Source organism: Planococcus citri, chromosome 3 (genome assembly GCF_950023065.1).
Source record: "Planococcus citri chromosome 3, ihPlaCitr1.1, whole genome shotgun sequence".
NCBI classification, from domain to species: Eukaryota; Metazoa; Arthropoda; class Insecta; order Hemiptera; family Pseudococcidae; genus Planococcus; species Planococcus citri.
Genome location: NC_088679.1, coordinates 12,633,859 through 12,655,856, shown reverse-complemented (window position 1 = coordinate 12,655,856; position 21,998 = coordinate 12,633,859). Strand labels below are relative to the sequence as shown.

Below are 21,998 nucleotides of genomic sequence, written 5' to 3'. Positions count from 1 at the left end.
GTTAAAGTTGTTAATAAAAGGCAGCAAAAGCTCACATGTTACTGTTAGGTTACCTAACAATTTTGATGCCTAGTTAAATAGGTGTATAAGATGCTTCATCATTATTGTAGGGACCTACAAGGATGATGAGGCAAAAGATGAAAAAATAAATAGCAGATATAAAAGATAATTACTTGTAAGCGGACTCGGTGGCGGTGGGTTTGGATCTTTGTGGTTGTACTTCATATGCTCAATCAAGGCATCGGTACCAATTAGCAACTTGTGACAGAGCGGACACGAGGTTGTGGCTGCTCCACCAATCATGGCGGCGTGTTGTTGCAGAACATCCATCCTGAGTTCGGCCTCCTGTAACAAGAAAAAAAGTATTTGGTCAGTATATGAGAAATCAATCCATTAGAAGTTCTGAAGATCATGTAGAAGAAAACATATTCAAAAGTAGATGAATTCAGAAAATAACATATGTTAAGTAAGTTTTACTCATAGATTAGGAATGTACTTAGGTATTCAATATGTATGGATGACATTGAGATTTTCAAGAGAAAAAAACGGGTAGGTACTGAGATTAATAGAAACAAAATAGATCCCAGGGGGAAATGAGTAGGTCATGATAAGGTATCATGAGCACATTCTGATTAGCGTTGACCAAGCTGATTTCATCAGAATCTAGATAAAATCATGCCTATCTAGAAAAAGTTATCAGATCAATCACATTTCATTAGATCTATTTGGACTTACATAAGATCAGATCAGCTCAAAACAATCTCTTCCAAGATCCTCTCAGAAAATTTCAATCATTGGTGGATTAGTGAAATTTTACAGCTAAGCAAGCACAAAATTACTAGATTCATCATTATCAATTAGGTACCCGATTCACGCCTGTGGCAATGAAGTGGCGAAATGCTTACCTACGTATAATAAACTCACAACCTATATTTTTTAACAAGCAGAATAATGAGTGAGTTGGTTTTTGTCTTTAATTAGTAGAATATGCGCGAGTTGGTTTTGCCAAAATCAGGGACAGAAAGCCGAAAGATGAAACTATTGGCTTTAGCTTTCAGCTTCTAAAGAATTTTATAAAAATTTAGCTTTAGCTTTAGGTTTTTCAAATTTGTAAAGCTTTCTAACAGCTATCTTTTAGCTTCCAAAAATCCTTAGTCTTTTGGCTTTTAGCTTTCAGATTTCAGCTTTTCAATTTTTTTTCAATGAGGTGAATTGAGAGGAAAGTGGAAACTCAAAACTCATTACCACGATGGGAAAAAAATGAAAAAACTGAAAAAAGGAGAAAATTAAAAAGTAAAGATTTAAAATTTGCCTTTAAAAAACCCTCAAAAATCATTCATCTCCAGCTTATAGCTTTCAACTTTTGGCTAGCTTTTCATCCCTTGCCAAAATGATAAAAAAAAGTTTTGTCACTAACAGTAAGGACATGGACAGACATGAGACAAGCGTGAGCATAAGTGCACGAGCATGAGCACAAGTGTTTTCCAGGTTTTCACATTACAACATAAGTACCATATATTGACACTGGAACTACAAGATGCACAACTGCAGGTCACAGCAGTAAGGGGAATCATGTAAAATTTTGTGAAAAGTATTTCCAAATGGTCCCTGTAGAGGCGCTGATCGTTGTTTCCCTAATGGATGACGCGGGTGTTGGCACGGCAAGGGGAGGTATTTGTGAGCAATAGTTTCAGTGGTTTACTCGCTAGAAGAGCTGATCGTTGTTTCCCTACTGGACATTGTGGGTGTTGGTGCAGTAAGGGGAATGGGATAAATTTTTTACTTTCTACCGGCGACTTATTTACATTACCTTCCTTTGGACAAGGAGTTGATTTATCGTGATCAGACTTACGTTTCCGTTTTGCTACAAATACTGTACTCTTTTCCATTTTGTTATTAATATTCAACGTTAACGTCCTATTATTATCCACAAATGGATTTTTCAAAACAGACTGTCTATCAATTGCTCGCAAGATGTTAGCCTCTTCATCATTGAAAATAACAATATACCCCTTCTCAACAAATTTTCTTACAGACAATAAATTTACCGAAAAACTTTCATGCGCATACACTTCTGTTAGAACAATTTTCTACCCTTCCTCAGTTGTCAAATACAAACCCCCCCCCACATTTTGTCACCAACACACTACTTCCATTCGCACACTCAATTTCTTTCGGAACTCTCAATGTCCTCACATCGTGCAGCAGATCAGGACTACACAGAAAGTGCTCAGTCGCACCAGAATCGAGTAACATTTCAAGAGATTTAAATGATTATCCCCTAACACCCGTGCCCACCAGTTGTTCATCTTGTATGTATTTCCAATGTCTATAGTACAGTACCATAGCAAGTTATGTAGATGCTCACCGTCAAATATCAAAATTATAAAAAAGTTGATCTTAAATAATTATGATCTCATTCTCCTCAGAATAGGTAAGTTTTTCATTAAAAATGTAGGTTGGCAATGTAAAATAGATGTATATGTATTATTGCTGGAATGTTAATGTTATCATTTCAGTCCAACAACCAATCATGTGCTATCATCATAATTCACTGTGACCAACCAAAATATTCAGCAGAAAACTGTTTTAGGGGTTCACGATATTTCTGCACACTCTGTATGTGTGTAAGTCAGATTTGTAGGTAGGTAACAATCAACATGTTTTTTCTAAATAAGATTTCTTTTATTGAGTATTGGAGAACAACAAGAACATAATCAATTGATGGCAAAACAAATATCATGCTCCCTTGGTAATTCAAGTAAGTAAGTTCATATATAAATTACAAGGAAATTGTATTGCATGTTTGTGTATTCATTATATATTTTTTTGTTTCAACATTATATTCTAGTACCATTTCTTGATTAATTGTATATTTATTTCAAAAGCTTACCATTTATTATTTCCAAAAGGTGAACAAATGGCTGGAAAAAACTTGATTGCCAACATGCCAATAAAATGACAGATTTACTTCCTCCAATGAATGCTACTGGCAAAATATTGGAAGTGGCAAAATTGACATTTTGTTGGCATGTTGGTAAAGCTCAAATACTCTGTTATCATTGGCTGAAGCTTCACCATTTTCCCAGTTTTTTACTGCTAGGTATTTGTTCACTGTTTAGTTTTCGCACATTTTTAGTACCACTTGTGTGAATCCGGTATCTAGACACCTACATAATATATTTTCTTTTATGGCCTCAGTGACTATTAGGTATATTTATTCACTGATTGAATCAGAAGGCTAATGCACCTACTCAATGTAATTGTCAATTCAAAAGTGAAATAGGTAATCAACTGAATTGAACGTCATCTCTAGCAAAGTCAGTAACTAAAGAATAAAAGTTACCAATTTTCAAGACATCCTTAGAATTATCTAATCTAAGAAATTTCTTTGCTGAGAAACTAAAAAAAAGTAAAACCTATTAACCTACTAAATGAGTCAATCAGTGAATCAGGTCATTATGAGTAAGAATTAGGAACGTTTTCCCATGCGAAGAATAACGAACTATTAGAAAACAAGCCATCAGCTATTTGCTGATTGCAAGATAGTTTTTGCATTTTTTGCTTTCATCATACCTATTGGTTGATGGTTGCATTGGTTGCCAAGTTTGCTTTTAAATATCAACTCGTCATAATTTATAAAGTAGAATGTACCTACTAGAGCTGAAAACTGTTACGCTACCTGCTAACCAGTATCTGGTTAAAATACCTGCTAAACCCGCTAGTGGTTGTATCTGGTTGATTCGGGTATAGATACCTAGTAGCATATAGTGAGCACAACCCAAATGTTTTTGCACTTGGTCTGAGCACACACCCCAAAATTTGATAATGCATAAGTCGGAGGAGTTACACTTCAACACCTGTCGTTTGTATGTGTGATTGACGTTTGACATGATTGATGACAATGATGATGTCATGCCTGTACACCGGCTAAGCATTCAATGCTCTACTAGTTATAATGTGAACTGGTGGGACATTTTTTCAACTCGCTACCCGCTACTAGCAAGAAGCGAGAATTTACGATACAGGTACAGTAGTTACCCACTGTCAGTGAGTACCGTTTTCAGCTCTAGTATCTACCTACTAAGTACTTGTATTAAAATGAAGTTGAAAAAATTTCTCGTGAATTAGAACACTCAACTGAAACATTTTTGATGGAATAATAAACGTAGTCTCACTTTAGACATGTACCTAGCATCATTTTTTTTAAATTCAGATTTTTCAGTTCCACTTCTTGATAAAAAGATGTCTAATTTTTGAAAAATTGAATTCAAAAAATAATTTATTGTATGTACCTATACCATTTAAAAATTGCTGGCAATTTTTTATGAACCCTGCTCCCAAAATTTCAAATCATCATTAACAAGAAAACAACTTCCAGTACAATTGAAGGGCTAATGGTGAAAGTCGCCTTAGTCAGCAGTGATTTTTGTACAAATTAATGAATACGTTGTTGTCCTGCTTCAATGATAATGTAAAAACTTCATGGTCAAGTATTAAAAAAACATCTTCAAATACTCAGTTTTCCCTTTAAAGTTGATGAAATATGAAAATAAAAATGTTTAAAGTTGTGTGAACAAAAAAATGACAAAGGCGGCTTTCACCATTAGCCCTTCAATTGAAGAAATTTTCCTAATAGATTAATAAATAACACTCGATTGATTGATCAGTGAATCAAAGCACTCGTGAAAAAGAATCTGAAAGGTTTTGTAGGTATATCATCTTAAATTTTGAAAAAACCCCGCATAAAATCAATAAGTAGGTAAGTTAAATCTTTAAGACAAATCAGAGAAATTGTATTACTGAGCAATAGTGAGAAAAAAACTTCATTGTTTAGAAAGTTGTGTCATCCTGTGATTGTATCAGAGAAATTTCCCTGTCAAAATAGTAGGTACTGAAATATCAGAATCAATTAATCAGTGTGTTAGATCATGAGAACAAATCAGAGAAATTTTATTTCTGAGCCAATTAAAAAAACTTAACAGGAAATCAGTGAATCGGGTCATTCTAAGAATGAATCAGAGAAATTTGTTTGCTGAGCCAGTGAGAAAAATACTACCTATTAAACCATTCTGAGGATAAATTAGGTAATAGGTATAGAAATATTTTTGCAAAGGCTTCAAAAATTATCAAAATCAGTGCATAGAGTCCTGATAACAGAATTCAGAGAAATTTTATCGCTGAGCCAGCAAAAAAATTGATAAATCAGCTAATAAAGTCATCTCTAAGAGGAATCAGAGAAATGTAGCAGAACCAGTAAAAAAAAAAAGAAAAAGGAAAAGAAACACTAAATTAATCAGTGCATCAGAGTAGGTACAATCTTGAGAATGACTCAAGTTTTCCTGTTGAAGTAGTACACAATATTAAAATTGATTAATCAGTGAATTAAGTTCTGAGACCAAATCAAAGAAGGATCCTACTGACTTTGTCACATCCAATCAGACCAGAGCTTTGATCAGATTATATCTCTTCAGACTTGATCAGTTCCGATCATTTACCCCTGAGAAGCCAACAAAACATCATTTCATCAATCACATGATAGGTACAGCTTTGAATTAGGTTCTCGGGATAAATCAGTAGAACCAGCTCCATAAATTGACTAATTCACAAAAAAATAATTGACCAATTGATTGGATAATAATTAAATGGCAAAAAAATGATTTTGTTTTCATCCTTTTTGCCTAAGAAGTCAACAAAGACAACAACAAAAAGAGAGAATAATAATATTGTAAGTTAGAATTCTTGCTTTCATGCTACAGACAATCTTCTCACACTCACTGACCTTTCAAGTTCTTCAGTGAATAAAATTTCCCAAAAAATTCACTACTTCGTTTAAAAATTGTTTCTTTTTGATGCTTCCGAGATAGTAAGCACTGATGGCTTAGGCCTCCTCCTTCGTGGTCAAAAAATACATTCAACCCCCCCCCACCCCACCACTACACCAACCGCAATCCACCATCATCCCACACATCGTTACTCTCCATATTCACAAATAAATAAAACTCCAAACCAAAAAGAGAAAAAAATACAAGCGAAACCTAATAAAAAATTCTCTCTTCTAATATATACGAGATTTTTAATTTTCAATTTTGCTAATCTGGCGTTAACGTAGAAAATGAAATATGCCCTCTTATATTGCTTTTTCGTTTGCGCAATTTATATTTTCTTCCGTCTTTCCTTCTTTTAAATTATATTACACGCAAATGGAAAAAGAGTATTTTCTTGGGTCCGAGTCCGTGTACCATAGTGAGAGGGCCGAGCAGAACGAGAGAGAGAAAGAGTCAGTAACCATCCAGTGGTGCGACTTACTACTTGCTAAACTTCATACCTCTCTAGACATATACTTACACACTTTTTCTCTCTCAACTCTTCGACCCAAACACTTATATTATTTTCTTTTTAATTAAAAACCGTTTCGAAATATACATTTTGCTCTCTCGTATTAGATATACGTACCTACATTTGCCACCTAGGACTTTTTTTTTGCACTTTTGCGCTCGAGCCCATCACGCTCGTTTATTTATATTAAAATATTGTATTAGTTCGAGTTGAGATGAGGTACCTACTACGTCCCTTACCCATAATTCGAATTAAACCATCGAAATATGGCTTCTCTCTCTCAGCTCGATGGTCATCCCGAGTTCTCTATATTAAACCACGACCGACTATGCAGCTTAAGTACATTGACATGGACGCCGTGTATAGTCTTTCTCTCTCGTACTGTTTCTTCTTTCTCTCTCACTCGCGTGTACCATGCATCAACTTATATTAATTTTTAATCCCTACTCTTGTCCTGGTATACCTACTCCACACAGCACATACAAGCTTTCTCGACACAATCAAAACTATTGAACTGTGACGTTGATTTTCACATCTATCTCCGCCCATTATTACTAAACAGAGGTGTCCTATTTGAGAGAACAGCTGCATAAATTAAATACGAGTTGAACAGTATATGACGAGACGACGTTACACTATGATGTTGTTTCTCAGCTAAATACCTACCTATTAGAAAAGGAGAGAGAGAGAGAATTTTTCCATATCGCCAGGCCCATTGCTACGAGTATATCTACGATCTGCCATAACGACATTTTTACATTAAATTATAATTGTTTAATCGATTACAGCTATATATACGTACGAGTACGTATAATGGAAGAAAAAAAACTCGAACGAAGAATCGAATTAAAAAATTGCAACGAGGCTGTGCGCAGAGATTATGCAATTCGATCGAATGCTAAAGCCAACGACATTTTATACACTAAACATATTATACGAGAATATAAACAGACTACGAGTGTATTTACTTATTAAGAATTTTCACTCTCTTAATGTTGTCCTTATTTGCATATTTTTTCTGTTATAAATCTTTTACGTACTTACTCTGTTTGTGTACCTCTATATAGGTACTTTATCCTACCACAACGAATCACACGTTACGTCTACCATCTCCTAGCGTTATTTATTATTACCTCTCCTTGTACCAGTATATATCTGAGCCAGTAATTACAGACGTAATATTTTATAAAATAATTCTCTCTTTGCATCTGTCCGATGCGAAGCTTTTCCAAGTATCTTTTTTCCCTCTTCTTTCATTTTTCTCCACTCGAACAGGGTTCCCTCGTCGCCTACCTAGATATCTATAACACAGTGTAGAGACTTTAAGACAAAGATACTTGCACACAAGTGCAAACAACTTGCGTCTGTGTGTACTTTGCTCATACATTAATTTACAATCGCCAAGTCGTAAATATTTTTTTATCTGTTGGTCGACTGCCTAGGTTTATTTCAAGTCGTCACCCCTTTAACAACCTGACTATACATACAGGGTGTCCCGAGACTCATTTCACCAGTAACACGAGTAACTCATCTTAAGAATTAAAAAATATCCTGTTTGCCTATCCTAGAATTTGAAAGGATTACATTTTACTCGCATGAAAAATTTTGTGCTCAGAAATTGATTTGAAAATCTCAAAAAAATATTCTCTGCAACCCCCACTCCTCCAACTCGATTATTAAAAAAAATAAGGGTGTAAATTAAAATGACTAAAAAAATTCAAAAAAATTGTTTTTTGACTTGAAAATTGGGTTAAAATGCATAAAACAAAGCAATATGAGCACAAAATTTACCTATACAACAGTTTTTATATGTTTTGACCAATTTTCAAAGCGAAATTTTTTTTTTGATTTTTTTTGAGTGATTTTTCAAATTTTAAACCCTTATTTTTTCAAAAATAATTAAGATAAAGGAGTGCAGGCGACACCAATAGAAAGATCATTTTTTTCCCTTTAATAAAAATTAATAATAATATCTACGTGAATAGGACATTTTTTTGAGATTTTCAAGAAAAATTGTAAAAATAATAAACTTTTGAGCACATTTTTTCAGACTTTTCGTCTGGCTTAGTCCTTTCCAATCAACCAATATAAAAATCTGACCACCTCGAAGAATTCTAAACAAAATGAGCAATTTAACGCTGCAAAACGTAAATCTCAATCCATGGTTTTTGAACGACTCGATGTCAAAATTGCCACGTAAAATCGAAAACAAAAATCTTCCACGTGAGTAAAATTCAACCCCTTCAAATCCTAGGGTAGGCAAACATACATATTTGTGCTCATGATTGGTGGCGTTATTCTGTGTCGGGACACCCTGTAGGTTGAGCCTACTACTAAACTTGTAATGTACTGCAAGTTCACTCTCAGTATCAATGCACAGACCAGAAGATAGGCTTAAATATCAAGTTTTCCATATCCATAGCCACATATTCGTCATGATCATCGCGACCTGTGTAATTTTGCTTATCATTGCACATCACGCCAACGTAAAATTTTCGTTCAGCTGAACGTGGTTTCGATTATAGGTTCTCCATTGACGATGGATACACAGCAATGGCAATAGCCAATGCGTATCTTTTGCATTTATCTCTTTAGTATATTGTAAGTATAGTGCCTACTAAAACTATGTGTCTCTATAGTAGGCCTACCTGCGTTTAAATAGACGAATATATGAATGCGGAAATGTCAGCTATTATTTTAATTACTTAAAATATGTGTACGTGTTTGCTTTTGCATCACATGTGTACTTGGATTTAACTACTGTTTCTGATGATGATGTACGAGTTGCAAAAGCATTCAGGTGATGAAAGCCTACTGCCTTTTAAAATGACTAATGACATTGTTTACATTATTTAAATGCACAAAAGGCTCGCAAATTTTAATCAAATTAAATTTACAATTCGTTTATGGTTTTCATAATATTTGTAAAATCACGCAAGTATTTCGTCGTAAGTCTGCAGCATAAAATGAAGCCAACATGAATACTTACTGGATCTGGAATAGATATCAATATGAACCTAAAACTACCTATACGTAAAAATATCGAGTTTAATTATTTTAACAAGCCATCAGCTATTCGCTGATTGCAAAATAGTTTTTGCATTTGCTTTCACCATAAGTACCTATATTGGTCCATGGTTCTGAAATTTTGTCAAAAAATTATCAATTTGAAAGAAGAAATCTGAATTTAAACTATTTATTCAACTTTTTTTATCCATTAATAAAAAGTCTCGTTTATCCGGATTTTTTGAAATGCTATTCGCTGATTGGTTATAAGTTGAAAATTAATCTTGATGAAGAAGTGAACACAATATATAAGCTTAGTTTTTTTGCACATCGAGCAAAAAATACAAAAATAATAAAATTCCCATTGGTACCAAATTTTCAAGTCGTATTTCATTTTTTTTAAATTGTGACAAATTTTTGAATATTTATATTTGATTCCAAAAAAGAGAATAGCATTTTATAGACTTCAAATTGATTAGTGTCAGTTTGAAATCGTTTGGAATCCCTCGCAGATTTTTTTGATTTTCCTATTATCAAAAAATGCTACGGAAAAGGGTTAAAAAAACGAAAAGCACAAAAACTCAATGAAAATTGCCACGTTTAAGCCACATAAACAATGGCTGAGCCATTCTAACGATTTCAAATCTTAACAGAGCATATTTCACGAATTTGAAATTGAACACTATCACTTGTAAAACTCTCAATGATGCATGGGAAGAGGAATGGGGTAGGGGGTGCATCAACGTACAGATCTATTAGCAGGAAAAAAAGTATATGGGCCAGAGCTGCAGATGAGCTTTCCAGATTGAAATTTTTCCCAACTTCAAAATCTCGATACATTTTTCAAACTTTTCAAGTTCAAATTTTATGTTAGTTGGATCCAAAATACAAACTGGGCTTCTCAGTCAAGAGCAAAAGAACAGAACAAAGTAAAAATATGTTTTTTTTGAGTTTCGAAATTTTTTTTAAAAAATAAAATTGGGTATCAAAAAATATATATTTCTGAATTTTTATGCTCATTAAATTCGGAAAACAAAAGGAACAGGTGGATTAGAAATGAAAAATTCATCCGAGTCAAGTACTTACCTTTTCACTCACTAGAGCTGAGTTTCTTGATTTTTCAAGAATTTTACAAATGTACCTAAGTAAATACTTAAGTTTTCACACTTAAATTCGATGTTTTAATTTTTTTCTGAATCGTTCATCACCCCCCCCCCCTTCCTCCACTCTAACAGACTTTTTTTGAATATTTTGAAAAATCGATATTAAAAATAAAATTCAAAGGTTTAAAAATGTGCATAAATTTGATTCTTATTTTTGTAAAGGGTGACTTTTATGAGGACATCATCAACTCAAAACAGGAGGAGCTGCAAGACAAAAAAAAAACTGCAAAAAAAATACAAGATGTAGGTACAAAGATAACCCTGAGTCAAGTCAGTAATATTATATCCCTTATCATAATACTTGAACAAAATTCTGAGAAACTAGAAAATTGAAGAATTCAAAAATTGATCATTAGACGTTCAACAAACAGCTCAAAATATCCAGCAATCGATTAGGGAGAAGAAAAACCCCCAAAATTTCAGCTTTTCATGTTCATACGTTTCTTGAGAAATAATTTCTCATCATCAACCTTAGAAAGTTAGAATAATCACGTTTTATAGAAGAAAAATATGCACTGATTCTGGTCAAATGAACGAAAGGAAAGGGAGAGGAAGTAGAGAAGATGGTTACTAAAAATAAATGTAAAGTATTGAATTTCATTTAAGGCCTTTTTGTAGGATTTTTCTTTTCGAGAAAGGTAAAATCTGAAAATTCTCTGAACTGAAAGCTTCAGAGAACGATTCGAAACTTCAGATAATCGATTTTGGAGGTTGAGCACAGTTGTTTTTTTTTTCATAAAGAACATAAGTACCTACCTACTTCCCGAATCTTATTTTTTTTAAATTCTCCAAAAATTGTGATGCATGAAATTCAGCAGCTAAAATTTCATCAAGATATGAGGAATAATTTTTTGAAATTTTTACAATTTTGATCGTGAAGTGATTTTCTGGATGAATTGAAAAATAAAATTTTACACGATTTTGATGCATTTGACAAGAAGTGAAGCTCGTGAACTGACACTCACTCTTTTGAACTGAGCCAAGCTAAATCAAAAGATCATATGTACCTTAGAATCCCCATAACCAAAATTTTAAGTGCTAAGTAGGTAAAGTTAAATTTAAAAAATATGCTCTACACGCGATTTTCAATGTAGGGACGGTTATAAATAATAGGTTCGCTGATTGTAAGAGAGTTTCTGCTCCATACAGATTACTTGCTTTTAAACGTTGTTCAAATCTTCACTGATTACCGCCAGAGCGAGTCCCCAAGGCAATAAGCATGCACTAAAATTAAGTATCTACAGGTGTCTACTGTCTAAGTTCAGTTCCGCCCTTTCCGGGGCAGTTTGGAATTTCTGGAGAAAATTGAAAATTCATCGAGGACTCCAGAATGGTGAAAAACTGGCGTTTTTCGGAGAAGAGGGTGGAAAGGCGATTGATATAAAATAATTATTCTAAATAATTCACATTTGTTCGAAAAAATTATGAAAAAGGTGAAAAAATCGTCGTACAGAAACAGATTTTTTTGAATTTTTTATACCTATAGGTACCTACTTATTATTTTCAAAAATTCTCCAAAAATCGAAAGTGATCCTAGGCCTTTGAAATTTTACCTACGAGGATTTAGGGCAAGCTTTTACGATCTAGCTGTAATTTCATTCAAATCGGAGAGTGTCAGTTCAAAAATTTGAAGACATTTTCGATTCACATCAAATAAAAATTATCTAGTTATTTTCAGACAATAAGTAAGTAATTAACTTAAAAAAATATTCATTCCAAACATCATAGACCGGATCATTATTAGGTAATAAGTAGGCTAAATTGGGTTCCTACTTGAAGTAATAAGTCCACCTAGCAAATGCAAAGTGTACCTCTTACCTGTTCATGTATTCGAACAGGCTGTATTTACTTATGTCTTTGATCTTGCGGTGCAACACCCTTAGCAGATGTTTTCACACATTTCAACTCGAAGTGAAATATAGTCTCGCCTTAAGGTGTATTCGATACACGATTCGATCACTTCGAACAATCTCTCTTTTTTTTACATACGAAAAATAAACTTATTATCCATCTTTATTCCAGCCCAATTACATATTATAACAATTAGTCAAATATAAACAAAGCATTATGGCCAAGTTGACAGTCCACTTGGCTATTTTTAAAATTTTTTTTTAAAAAGTGAAATGTGTATTCGTAACTTCGTATATCTACTCGTCCAAGTTATGGCTCGTACGTTGGTATCTCATCTCATTCGCGTAGAATTCTTAAACAGTACACATGATGGGCACCTTACACAACAAAGCTCTTACTCGTCACGATAGTGGAAAAAAAATTCATAACGCGAACTCGCAGCTCCTGCAGCTCCGGCCACGCTCTGTTCGTATAGTTCGTTTTTTTTTCTACTAGAATTTTAATGAAAATATAGACTTAAAAGAAAAGTTGTTTCAAAAAACCTTACAAAGGGTTGGAAAATATCGGCGAAAAAAACAGGGTAATAAATATTCGAAGGAATTATTTAAGAGATTTTTTTTCTACTTCAGCACAACTTTCGTTACTCTTCGCAACGGCCGCGCGCCCAACAACCGGAGCCCATATATTTTGTGTTAATAACTTAACCCTTTTTTCTGGTCGTTAGTGGGTTTTTGCACTTTTTGCACTAATCTAGAAAAACCTTTGCGGGTATCGCGATTACCATCGAGCTTTATTTAAAGTACTAAATCATTCGCGAAAATGTAAGTGCATTAAGAAAACAGGAAAAAATAATGATACCGAGAAAGAGAGAGAGAGCGAGTGAATGAGAAAAAAAAACAACGACGACGACGAAAAGTGCGACGAAGGGTGCGAAAAAAAAACGTGCCGAAAGAATAAAAAATAACTATGGTTTTGTGGTAGGTATAGGATATGAAGGCTTGAAGCGTGCGAAAATTAACGCCACCGAAGATGAGGGTCCTGGAATGAATTTTTTATTTCGGTTTGATCTTCTAGTAAGGGTTTCGTGCTTTTTTTTTGGTATAGATGAGGTTGTTTCCGGTCAAGTTGGTCGTATCGGTTGACCAGACTGTGTGGTTCCAATCAACAGTTTGGTTAATTATTTTTTTTTTTACGTTTGAGAGGGCGAAAGTTTTACGAGAATTTGGGATGAAAAAGTCCATTTGTAAGAGATAGAGTGTAGTTTGGTTATAGTCTCGATATTGTGAAGATTCGATCTTTAGAGTTTTTAGTTCTGAATTGCTTTTCATTTTTCCAATCTACCTATCTTAGTTTCTGATAAGATTTTTAAAATTTTCCATTTTATTTTCAGGTTTCAATTTTAATGTTGATTTTTAATTTAATATTCAAAGTCTTGGTTCTATTATTTTCTATTTTCAATTGAATTTTCAAAAATTTTGGTTTGATTTCAACTTTTCAATTTCATTTTAGATTTAAATTTCAGTTCTTCACTAATTTTCAGAATATTCAATCTCACTTTTACTCTCGTTTTCTATTTTATTTTCAATTTTCAGAATTTTAAATCTCAAGTACCATTTTAATTTTTTTTTTTTTTTTAGTTTTTGAAAGTATTTTTTTAAAGTTTTATTCTTCAGAATTTTCATTTTTTTTTCAATGTTTGTTCTTATTTTCAGTTTTTAATTTATCACTTTTACTTTCTAATAATTTTCAGTTTTCATTCCATTTTCAGAACTTTTGATTTCGTTTTCAGTTTTTGATTTTATTTTTAGTTTTCATTTCATCATCAGAGTTTTCAGTTCTACCTACCTTCATTTTTCAAATTTACTTTCAGTTTTTATCTAATTTTTCCAAATTAAGTTTTTGGTTTTGTTTGCATTTTTCGATTTTACAACTCTTTCCACTTCACAAATTCTCCAGCCTCCACGTTTTTAGGTCCAGTATGTGCACGTAAAACAAAGACAGCATATTCAGCAGCATGGATAGGAATTATAAATATACACAGAAACTTGATAATTTATCGTTACATGGTGGAACTCAACTTGACAGTGGGGCGGCCAAGCTAAGGCAATCGTCTCTGATAAAATCAAATATATTTCTTCGCACCTGTTGATTTGTTTGGTATCTCTTTTTCACAATTTTTAACGAATATACACATAAGTATGCTACGTACGTAAGGAATATGTGGTATAAAGGCGTACGTACGTCCCGAACTCGACGCGAAGATGCAAAAGGTGAATAATGAAATGATAGGGTTAAGGCTGACGCTGACGCCTGTATTGTTATACTCGCTACGTGCTTCTTATAATGTTTACCATTCGCTCTACAGTAAATAAGTACCGACGACTTATATTAAATTATTACTTTGAAATAAAATAACCTCTTCGACTTCTTGTCGATCGCCTCGCATAGTTCGAAGACGCAGAAAGGAGTTTCCTCTTTGCAGGGTTCGTGCCACGGAGGAAGAAAAATCATGGGAAATTGGACAGGTATCTGACTCGCACTTGCGACTGCGAACAGTGCGGTAAGATTCGGAGGCACAATCGCAGGAAATTCGGAGATTTATCGAGAAGTCGTCGGTTACCTACGTGAGGGAGATGATAATTGTTTAGAAATTGATTAGAGCATGAGATTTTTTTTTAAATACGCGAGTATCGCGGGGATGTTAATTGAGGAAACGAATTGCTCATAATTTTGAGGCACTTTGAAGGCTGAACTGGGGATTCTATTTGTATGTCAGAAATGATAAAGGACCAAAATTGTACAAAATTAAATTTCCAACCATTTTGAGATGAATATGTGCAAAAAACAGTAATCTGAAATTGTAAAAGAGATGCATGTGAAGTGGGAACTTTGAATACCCGCGAGAAAATTTTTTTTGAAGTGACGAGGGAGAGGGAGAGGAATTCTGATTCAATTATTTGTTTGGTTTTTCCAATCACACAATACGTACATGATTTTTATGCTATAATGTAAACATTTTTCGCCTCAGCACAGGGTGTCCCAAAAATCACATCGAGAACTTGGTTTTTCAAGTGAACACATTAAGTACAGGGACCACTAATAGATTTTTAATACCTCTACCTACCTAAGGAATGAAAATTGAAGTACCAAGTGTACTTGAAAAGATACAGCCCAATAAAGAAGGCAAAGGAGACCATTCTTTAATAGGTAAAATTTTTGAATTCAACAAAAATTCTACAATTTTTTTTTATTCAAGAGGAGAGGGATAAAATTTCAGGTAGGTACCTGGGAAAAATCAAAATGAACGGAATTTGTGCCAGATGCACACATCGCGTCAGTCCATGCAAGTCCAGTACTGACACAAGACGGATAATAAACTTCATTCATTCATAAAAATGGATAAGTAAGTAATTTTTTAAAAATATTTTATCTTGAATTTTTACATAGAAGGTACATTATATTTGAATTTTCCACTTGGATTTCAGCAGGACCTAGACAAACCCTTTTTTGCTACAACCCCACTCGGGGTCAAGAGTCCCAAACAGCGGATAATTTTCAGATCAAACAAAACAGAGTCAAAAAGACACACAGAAATACACTACCAGGATGAATTTTAATCACTGAATTTCATGTCTTAATTTTTGATAAATCTGAAAAAGTTTATTCAAAATTGTCTGCGAGCTTTTTCATTGAAAACTTGAAATTATTTGATCAAATTGAGATAAAAGGCTGTAATTTGATTCAAGTCTTTATTTTTGACTTTCAAATCAATTGATGGTGGTTTGAAAAGATGCGAAATTTCATTTTGATCCTTTTCACAAGTTTTTCAAAAATGTACAGGCTAAGCTTGATCTAAAAATGTACTCAAAGAGTCTTCAAAAATTGGTTCAATAGATCAACAATAAGACATCAACTCAAGTATATGCAAACAAAACTGCAATTTGATCAAATTTTTGATATTTTTTCACAAAAAATACTCCAAGCATTTGGATTATTCTTATATCTTGGAAAAATTCATCAAACATTGAAAAATTGAACTCAACATCTAAAATTTTGGTGGTTGGTGTATTTGTGAACATTGTTTTGATGAGAAATCCCCTGATGCCCTGCTAATGATAATTGAGCAAATACAATTTTAAATAATTTTAATAACTATTCATACAAATGCTAGAAAATTAATAAAATGTGTGCAAATGTCCCATATTTACATATCCTATGTACCTACAAGAATGTAGAAAGCTCATTAATCATGTTTGATCTCAGACACATGCAAATGAGGTACCTACCTATGAAAAAAGAGGTAAAAGACAATGATCCCATGCAAACAGGCCAAAAGTATCCTCATGTTTTTACTTGAAGGATAAGCAAAACTCCAAAATGGAAGAAACTTCATTTATTCATGAAAATAGGTAAGTAAGTAATTTTTTAAACTATTATTTTATCTTGAATTTGTACATTGAAAATAGGTAGATCAAATTTGAATTTTTAAAAATCTGCCAGAAATCGCAGAATTTAATAATATAATTTCATGTATAGATGTACCTAAGTTTTACTATTTGTAACTTGCAATATTGTAATTCTCAGAAGCTCTTTCAAGTGGTTTGTCTCGTTTTCTCAAAAATTATAACTCCTACAAGAAAATATGTGACGAACAAAATTGTTTTAAGTAAGTACACAAAATTTCCAAAGTATTAGTTATTTTAACAAGGCAACTGTCGAAATTTTTTAAAAATTTTGCCACTGATGGTCGGTTTAACGCAGGTGGTCACATACTTCTACCTACTTGGATCTCAGCATGACTGTCGTTCAAGTATTTTTCATTCTAGACAAACTCTACTTCTTTTTCTTAAAGGAAGAAGCCAAAAACTTCAAATAAGGAGCATTAAACTGGACTAGACCTAGTATTAAGTTATAAGCATATGATTGTCCAATATACGATGTAACTAACTAAGTATTCTTAAGCTGTAGTAAAAAATTACAGTAATTAGAAATTTTAACAACATGTCACTTACTTAACCCAAATTCGTAATAGAGTAAGATGTAATACATATATCTGATAAGAATCAGTTGAAAATAAGTAGCCATAATCCAATCTAAACCATAACAATATTCCTAAATTGATAAATGTTCTGTAAACATTGTAAACATTATTTGGAAATTTCTCATGAGCATCCAGTGAGAAGCCCTCAGTAAGTAATCCCTACCACCTGGTGTGGATCGGAGTCTCGAAAAATAAATAAAAAACCTTTTTTAAAAAAAAGTAATAGCCGCCAATAGCTTGCTCCTACATGAAATCTCATACAATTCTCCCATTTTTAGGTAAGTTTTTGTTTTGAAACTTTTTCTTTTCAAATCGTATATAATGGGAAAACATTGAAAAATACGTATCATATGTATTTCTGAAACCAGAGGAATATTTTCAGATAGAGTGAGATCAATTTTTTGGTCACTATACTGTCAATTTGAAAAATTTGGAAAGTTTCTCAAGTTTTGAATAAGCATTTTTCTGAATGTTTTGAAACTGTCAATTGTGGCCAAAAATTTGTACCATCGCACTCCAAAATGCATAACTGTCTAACCTGTAAAATGTCTACTTGGACGGTATTTCCAACATTGAAAAAAACGAACCCATTTTTAGGTGGGTTTCTCAATAGGAAATGTTTAGAATGACTATGCTGAATAACACAAATTAAATTGATTCATCATAATGAATCACTCAATATTTTTTATAAATTCAAGCTTCACAAGAAAGTTAGGTGTTCAGAACAAAAGTCATCAGTGATTATTTGCTGATTGTAAGAGAGTTTTTGCATTTGCATTTTGCTTATTGACTGCTTCACTGCCAAATTAAGGGCTGTGTGGACGCTGACTCCTAATTCCAAAAATTTGATGTGAGATCTTTACCTATGATGATAATAATACAAGAATTTGCTCAGAAAAAAAAAATGAGAAAAGAAAGCTTGTCAGCTGCATGGGCCCTCTAAACCTTTGCGGGAGTCGTGGGCCCTAGTTGCAGAATTATTGGAACTAATGGGTAAATCAGTACTGACTGCTTCAATACTTCAGGTAAGTATGATTCTAAATGTTTTTTCAACAACAAATTCTTGATGGTATGATCAACATAATCTCACCTGTAAACAATTAGTACCTACCTAAACTTCGAGCTGATGTCACTTCTTATCAGTAAATTCTGGGTCAAATATACTTATAAAAAGTATTACTTTTTGCTTTTTTGCCTCATGGTTAAATTCAATTTCAATTTAAAATTCCGCAAAACTGAATTGTTTTCGACTGAGAGTTCATTTTTTCTAGTTTTCTAAAATTTCAAATATTATCTAAGGGGAATTCTTTAAAAAGTGTCACTTATACGCGATATTTGGCCTGAAATTGACCAAAAAGGTACCAATAAAGACCAAATCTGCCCTTTTGTGATGTCACGTCTACTATAGTCTATTGCTGTACTAATTCTTTGCTGATTGCAAGAGAGTTTTTGCTTTGGTCTTTTGCTTATTGGCTGCTTTAATGCTTTAAGTATTCTTTTAAATGTTTTTTTTTCAACAACTCTTGATGGCATGGCACGATCAACATAATCTCACCCCAGACATTTAATATAAGGTAAAGTACCAGTTATGGATAGGTTTTTTCAACAATTTTTTTTGGGCCCAATTTTGAACCTTTTTTCAATAAATAAGTAACGTTTAAGCCACACTAGTACTCCAAATTTAAAAACATGCTCAATTATCACACATTGTATACCACATCAAATAAGCATGTACCAATGTGGCTAAACATTCTCGAAAAATTTTGAAACCCTCAAAAAACGGATTCTTTGACTTATTTGCTATCAGAATAGTCCATCAACCACAAAAAATAACAAATTTATTTACCTTTTTCCATTTTTTCAAAATTTTACAAAATTAAACACTTCGAAAATCACCAAAAATTTCGCACTTTTATTTCAGGATTTTTTTTTAAGACTTTGGAGTTGAGAATCACGATGTAAAGTTGCACACATGTTAACCTGATGATGAAGAAAAAGATATCTTTTTTTTTTTTTGGTCACATAGAGCGCCACAAAATGATTATCCATAACTGGTGTCGATATCCGCAACTGGTATCTACTTTGCCTTAATCAATTAAAAAATCATTTGTCTGAATTTATCATTTTCACTTCTTCTTGATAGAAAGAGGCTCAATTTCTATAAAACTGAATTCAAAAAAAAAATTTATTGCCATTTAAAAATTGTGTAGAAATTTTTTATACACATGCAAACAACTGCTGTTTACTACTTCGAATTTTGCGCCAAAATATTATTGCTAAGCATTATAATAAAATTCTATCTCCAATTATGGCTTTAATTGAAATAAGACTACTAATCGCTAATTGGCTATATGTTGAAATACTACCCTATTCGCTGATTGGCTGAGAGTTGAAAATTGATGATTCATGAAAAAGTGTAGGGTAGGCCTAAACAATTATACAGGGTGCCCAGAAATATCGAGCACCCCTAAGAAAGTTTTTCATTAAAAATATAGGTTGGCAACATGAAATAGATGTACATGTATATGATTGGTGGAATGTTATCTCTCCAGTCCAACAACCAATCATGTGCTATTATTATCATAATTCACTGTGACCAATCGAAATATTTAGTAGAAAACTTTTTTTAGGGGTACCCGATATTTCTGGGCACCCTGTACATGTATGTACCTACTTTTTTCCCGCATCGGACAAAAACTATAACTAGGTACCCAAATGTGGAACTCATTCAGTTTCGTGTCAAACAAAAAAAACCTACCTTGCCCATCAAAATACCTACTCGTAGCCACAAATAAAGTCATCATTCTTTTATAGACACTCTACATAATATAAAAAGAACACCACAACAACAACAACATTGTTCGGTGACAATAACCAACGTGAACATAGTGAGCATTCGTTTTGGAAAATTACACAATTTAACGAAGAAGCCAACCATATAATGATGTAGTTTATGGTTGATATAAATACACGTGATAGCTCCATAGCTCGACATCGACACACAGACCTCCTCTTAAGCGTTACAATTATCTATACATTTTGTACTTAGGAAAGCGTAAAATACTATTCGAGAAGAACTATAGACACGAGACTCGATGGTAGTACAGTATATGGGGCATGGGCATGGACAGGCGACAAGACTACCATAAATACCAACCAAAGAAGCTACAGAGAGAAAGAGAGAGAGACCGAGGACGAGTAATTACGATTGTCGTATATGCAAACTGTTCACTGTTGTTGATGATGGCGCTTCGTCTTCGCCTTCTCTGACCCAAATAAGTTCACCAGAAAGTATAGGTACACACATAGGCGTATTTTATAACTTATTTTCACGTGTATGTGGTAGATAATAATCATAAGAATGACGAATGTAGGTAATAAGAACGATGAGCTCTAGCCCAAGCATATGGTTTTCTATTACACGTACTCGTACCTTACCTACATAGAAGACATCATCATCAGCATAGGGATCGCGAAGGAATAAAGGTGTTGATTTTTAAGTTTCTATCTGCGAAGAGGCAAGACGGTCAGCGACGCGTGTCTAATAAAGAATTATTATATTTTCGTTGCAGTCATAATGCTATGTTTACCTTTCGATAAAAGCCGTAAACGTATAATCAACGGATACCAGCTGTTCCTTTGGCATACGGCGGCAACATTAATCATAATTGTAATAATCCTTTCGGTCAGATATCACTTAGCTCATCATGTAGCCGCCGCCTCAACGGTTTATTAATTTTTTTTCCCCAACATGTTCGTTATTACGAGAAAAAACAACATAGGCAAAAAAAAAGGTGTCAAAATACCAACACCTTATAGGTAGGTATTTATTTTCAAAGTCAAAGTCTTCATGCTATAAGACGACGGTAAACTTGGCTCGATGAAGATGGTCTAAAGTGTAACAAATTTCTCAGACTGGGTGCGAGAATGTTATAAAAGATTATTGTAGAAAGTTTTGACCTGTTTCTCTTTTAGTATTTCACTCCTCTGTAAGTCTTGTTACTAAGACGACGATGCATTCAGCCAGCGAAAGGGTTAAGTTATCTATACAACAAGGGGAGAGATTCTGCTCGTTTGTGTGCTACGAGTACACACACATTTATACACAGCAGCTCAGCAAGAGCTTAGACATAACTATAAGGGAAAAATTTACCCTAGGTCCGGGATATTTTACATACTATCCTTATGTAGTATACGAAACAGATGAATCATCAGCTAAGCACACTACTACTATTTTTTTTTCAAACGAGGCGATTTGTCTTTTCCACTCGTCCCTTTCCTCATAATGGGTATGTATTTATTTAAATTGCGGCATTTTTTTTACAATCTTGTTCAAAAGACCGACTACTGCGATAATTATGCCACAAAAACGTTTTTTGTATTATAGGAAAACTGTCCCTCGACGATTTTTACGCAGAGAAAAAATGATGAAAAAACCCAACCTCGATCGAGTTTTTCCACCAAATTAATAAGATTATCGAATTTTCCAATTCGTTTTACCCCGAACGTATTTTAAAGAGGTAATTAAAATAATAAAAGATGAACCAAAGCAAGAAAAAAAAGGTGCGAGGATTAAATCTAATAGAAAGTTAGCAGTT

The 21,998-nt window shown here is 33.4% G+C and overlaps 1 protein-coding gene across 5 annotated transcripts in view; it reads right to left on the bottom strand.

The window, feature by feature from the left end:
• The window catches only part of LOC135838371 (putative uncharacterized protein DDB_G0289263), a 360,678-nt gene that overhangs the window by 6,640 nt on the left and 332,040 nt on the right, over positions 1 to 21,998 (bottom strand). For all 5 annotated transcript variants that reach the window (XM_065353973.1, XM_065353971.1, XM_065353970.1 and 2 more), the window contains one exon: positions 174 to 345. In XM_065353973.1, coding sequence (XP_065210045.1) covers positions 174 to 345 — 172 coding nt within the window. The remainder of the gene's footprint in view (positions 1 to 173; positions 346 to 21,998) is intronic.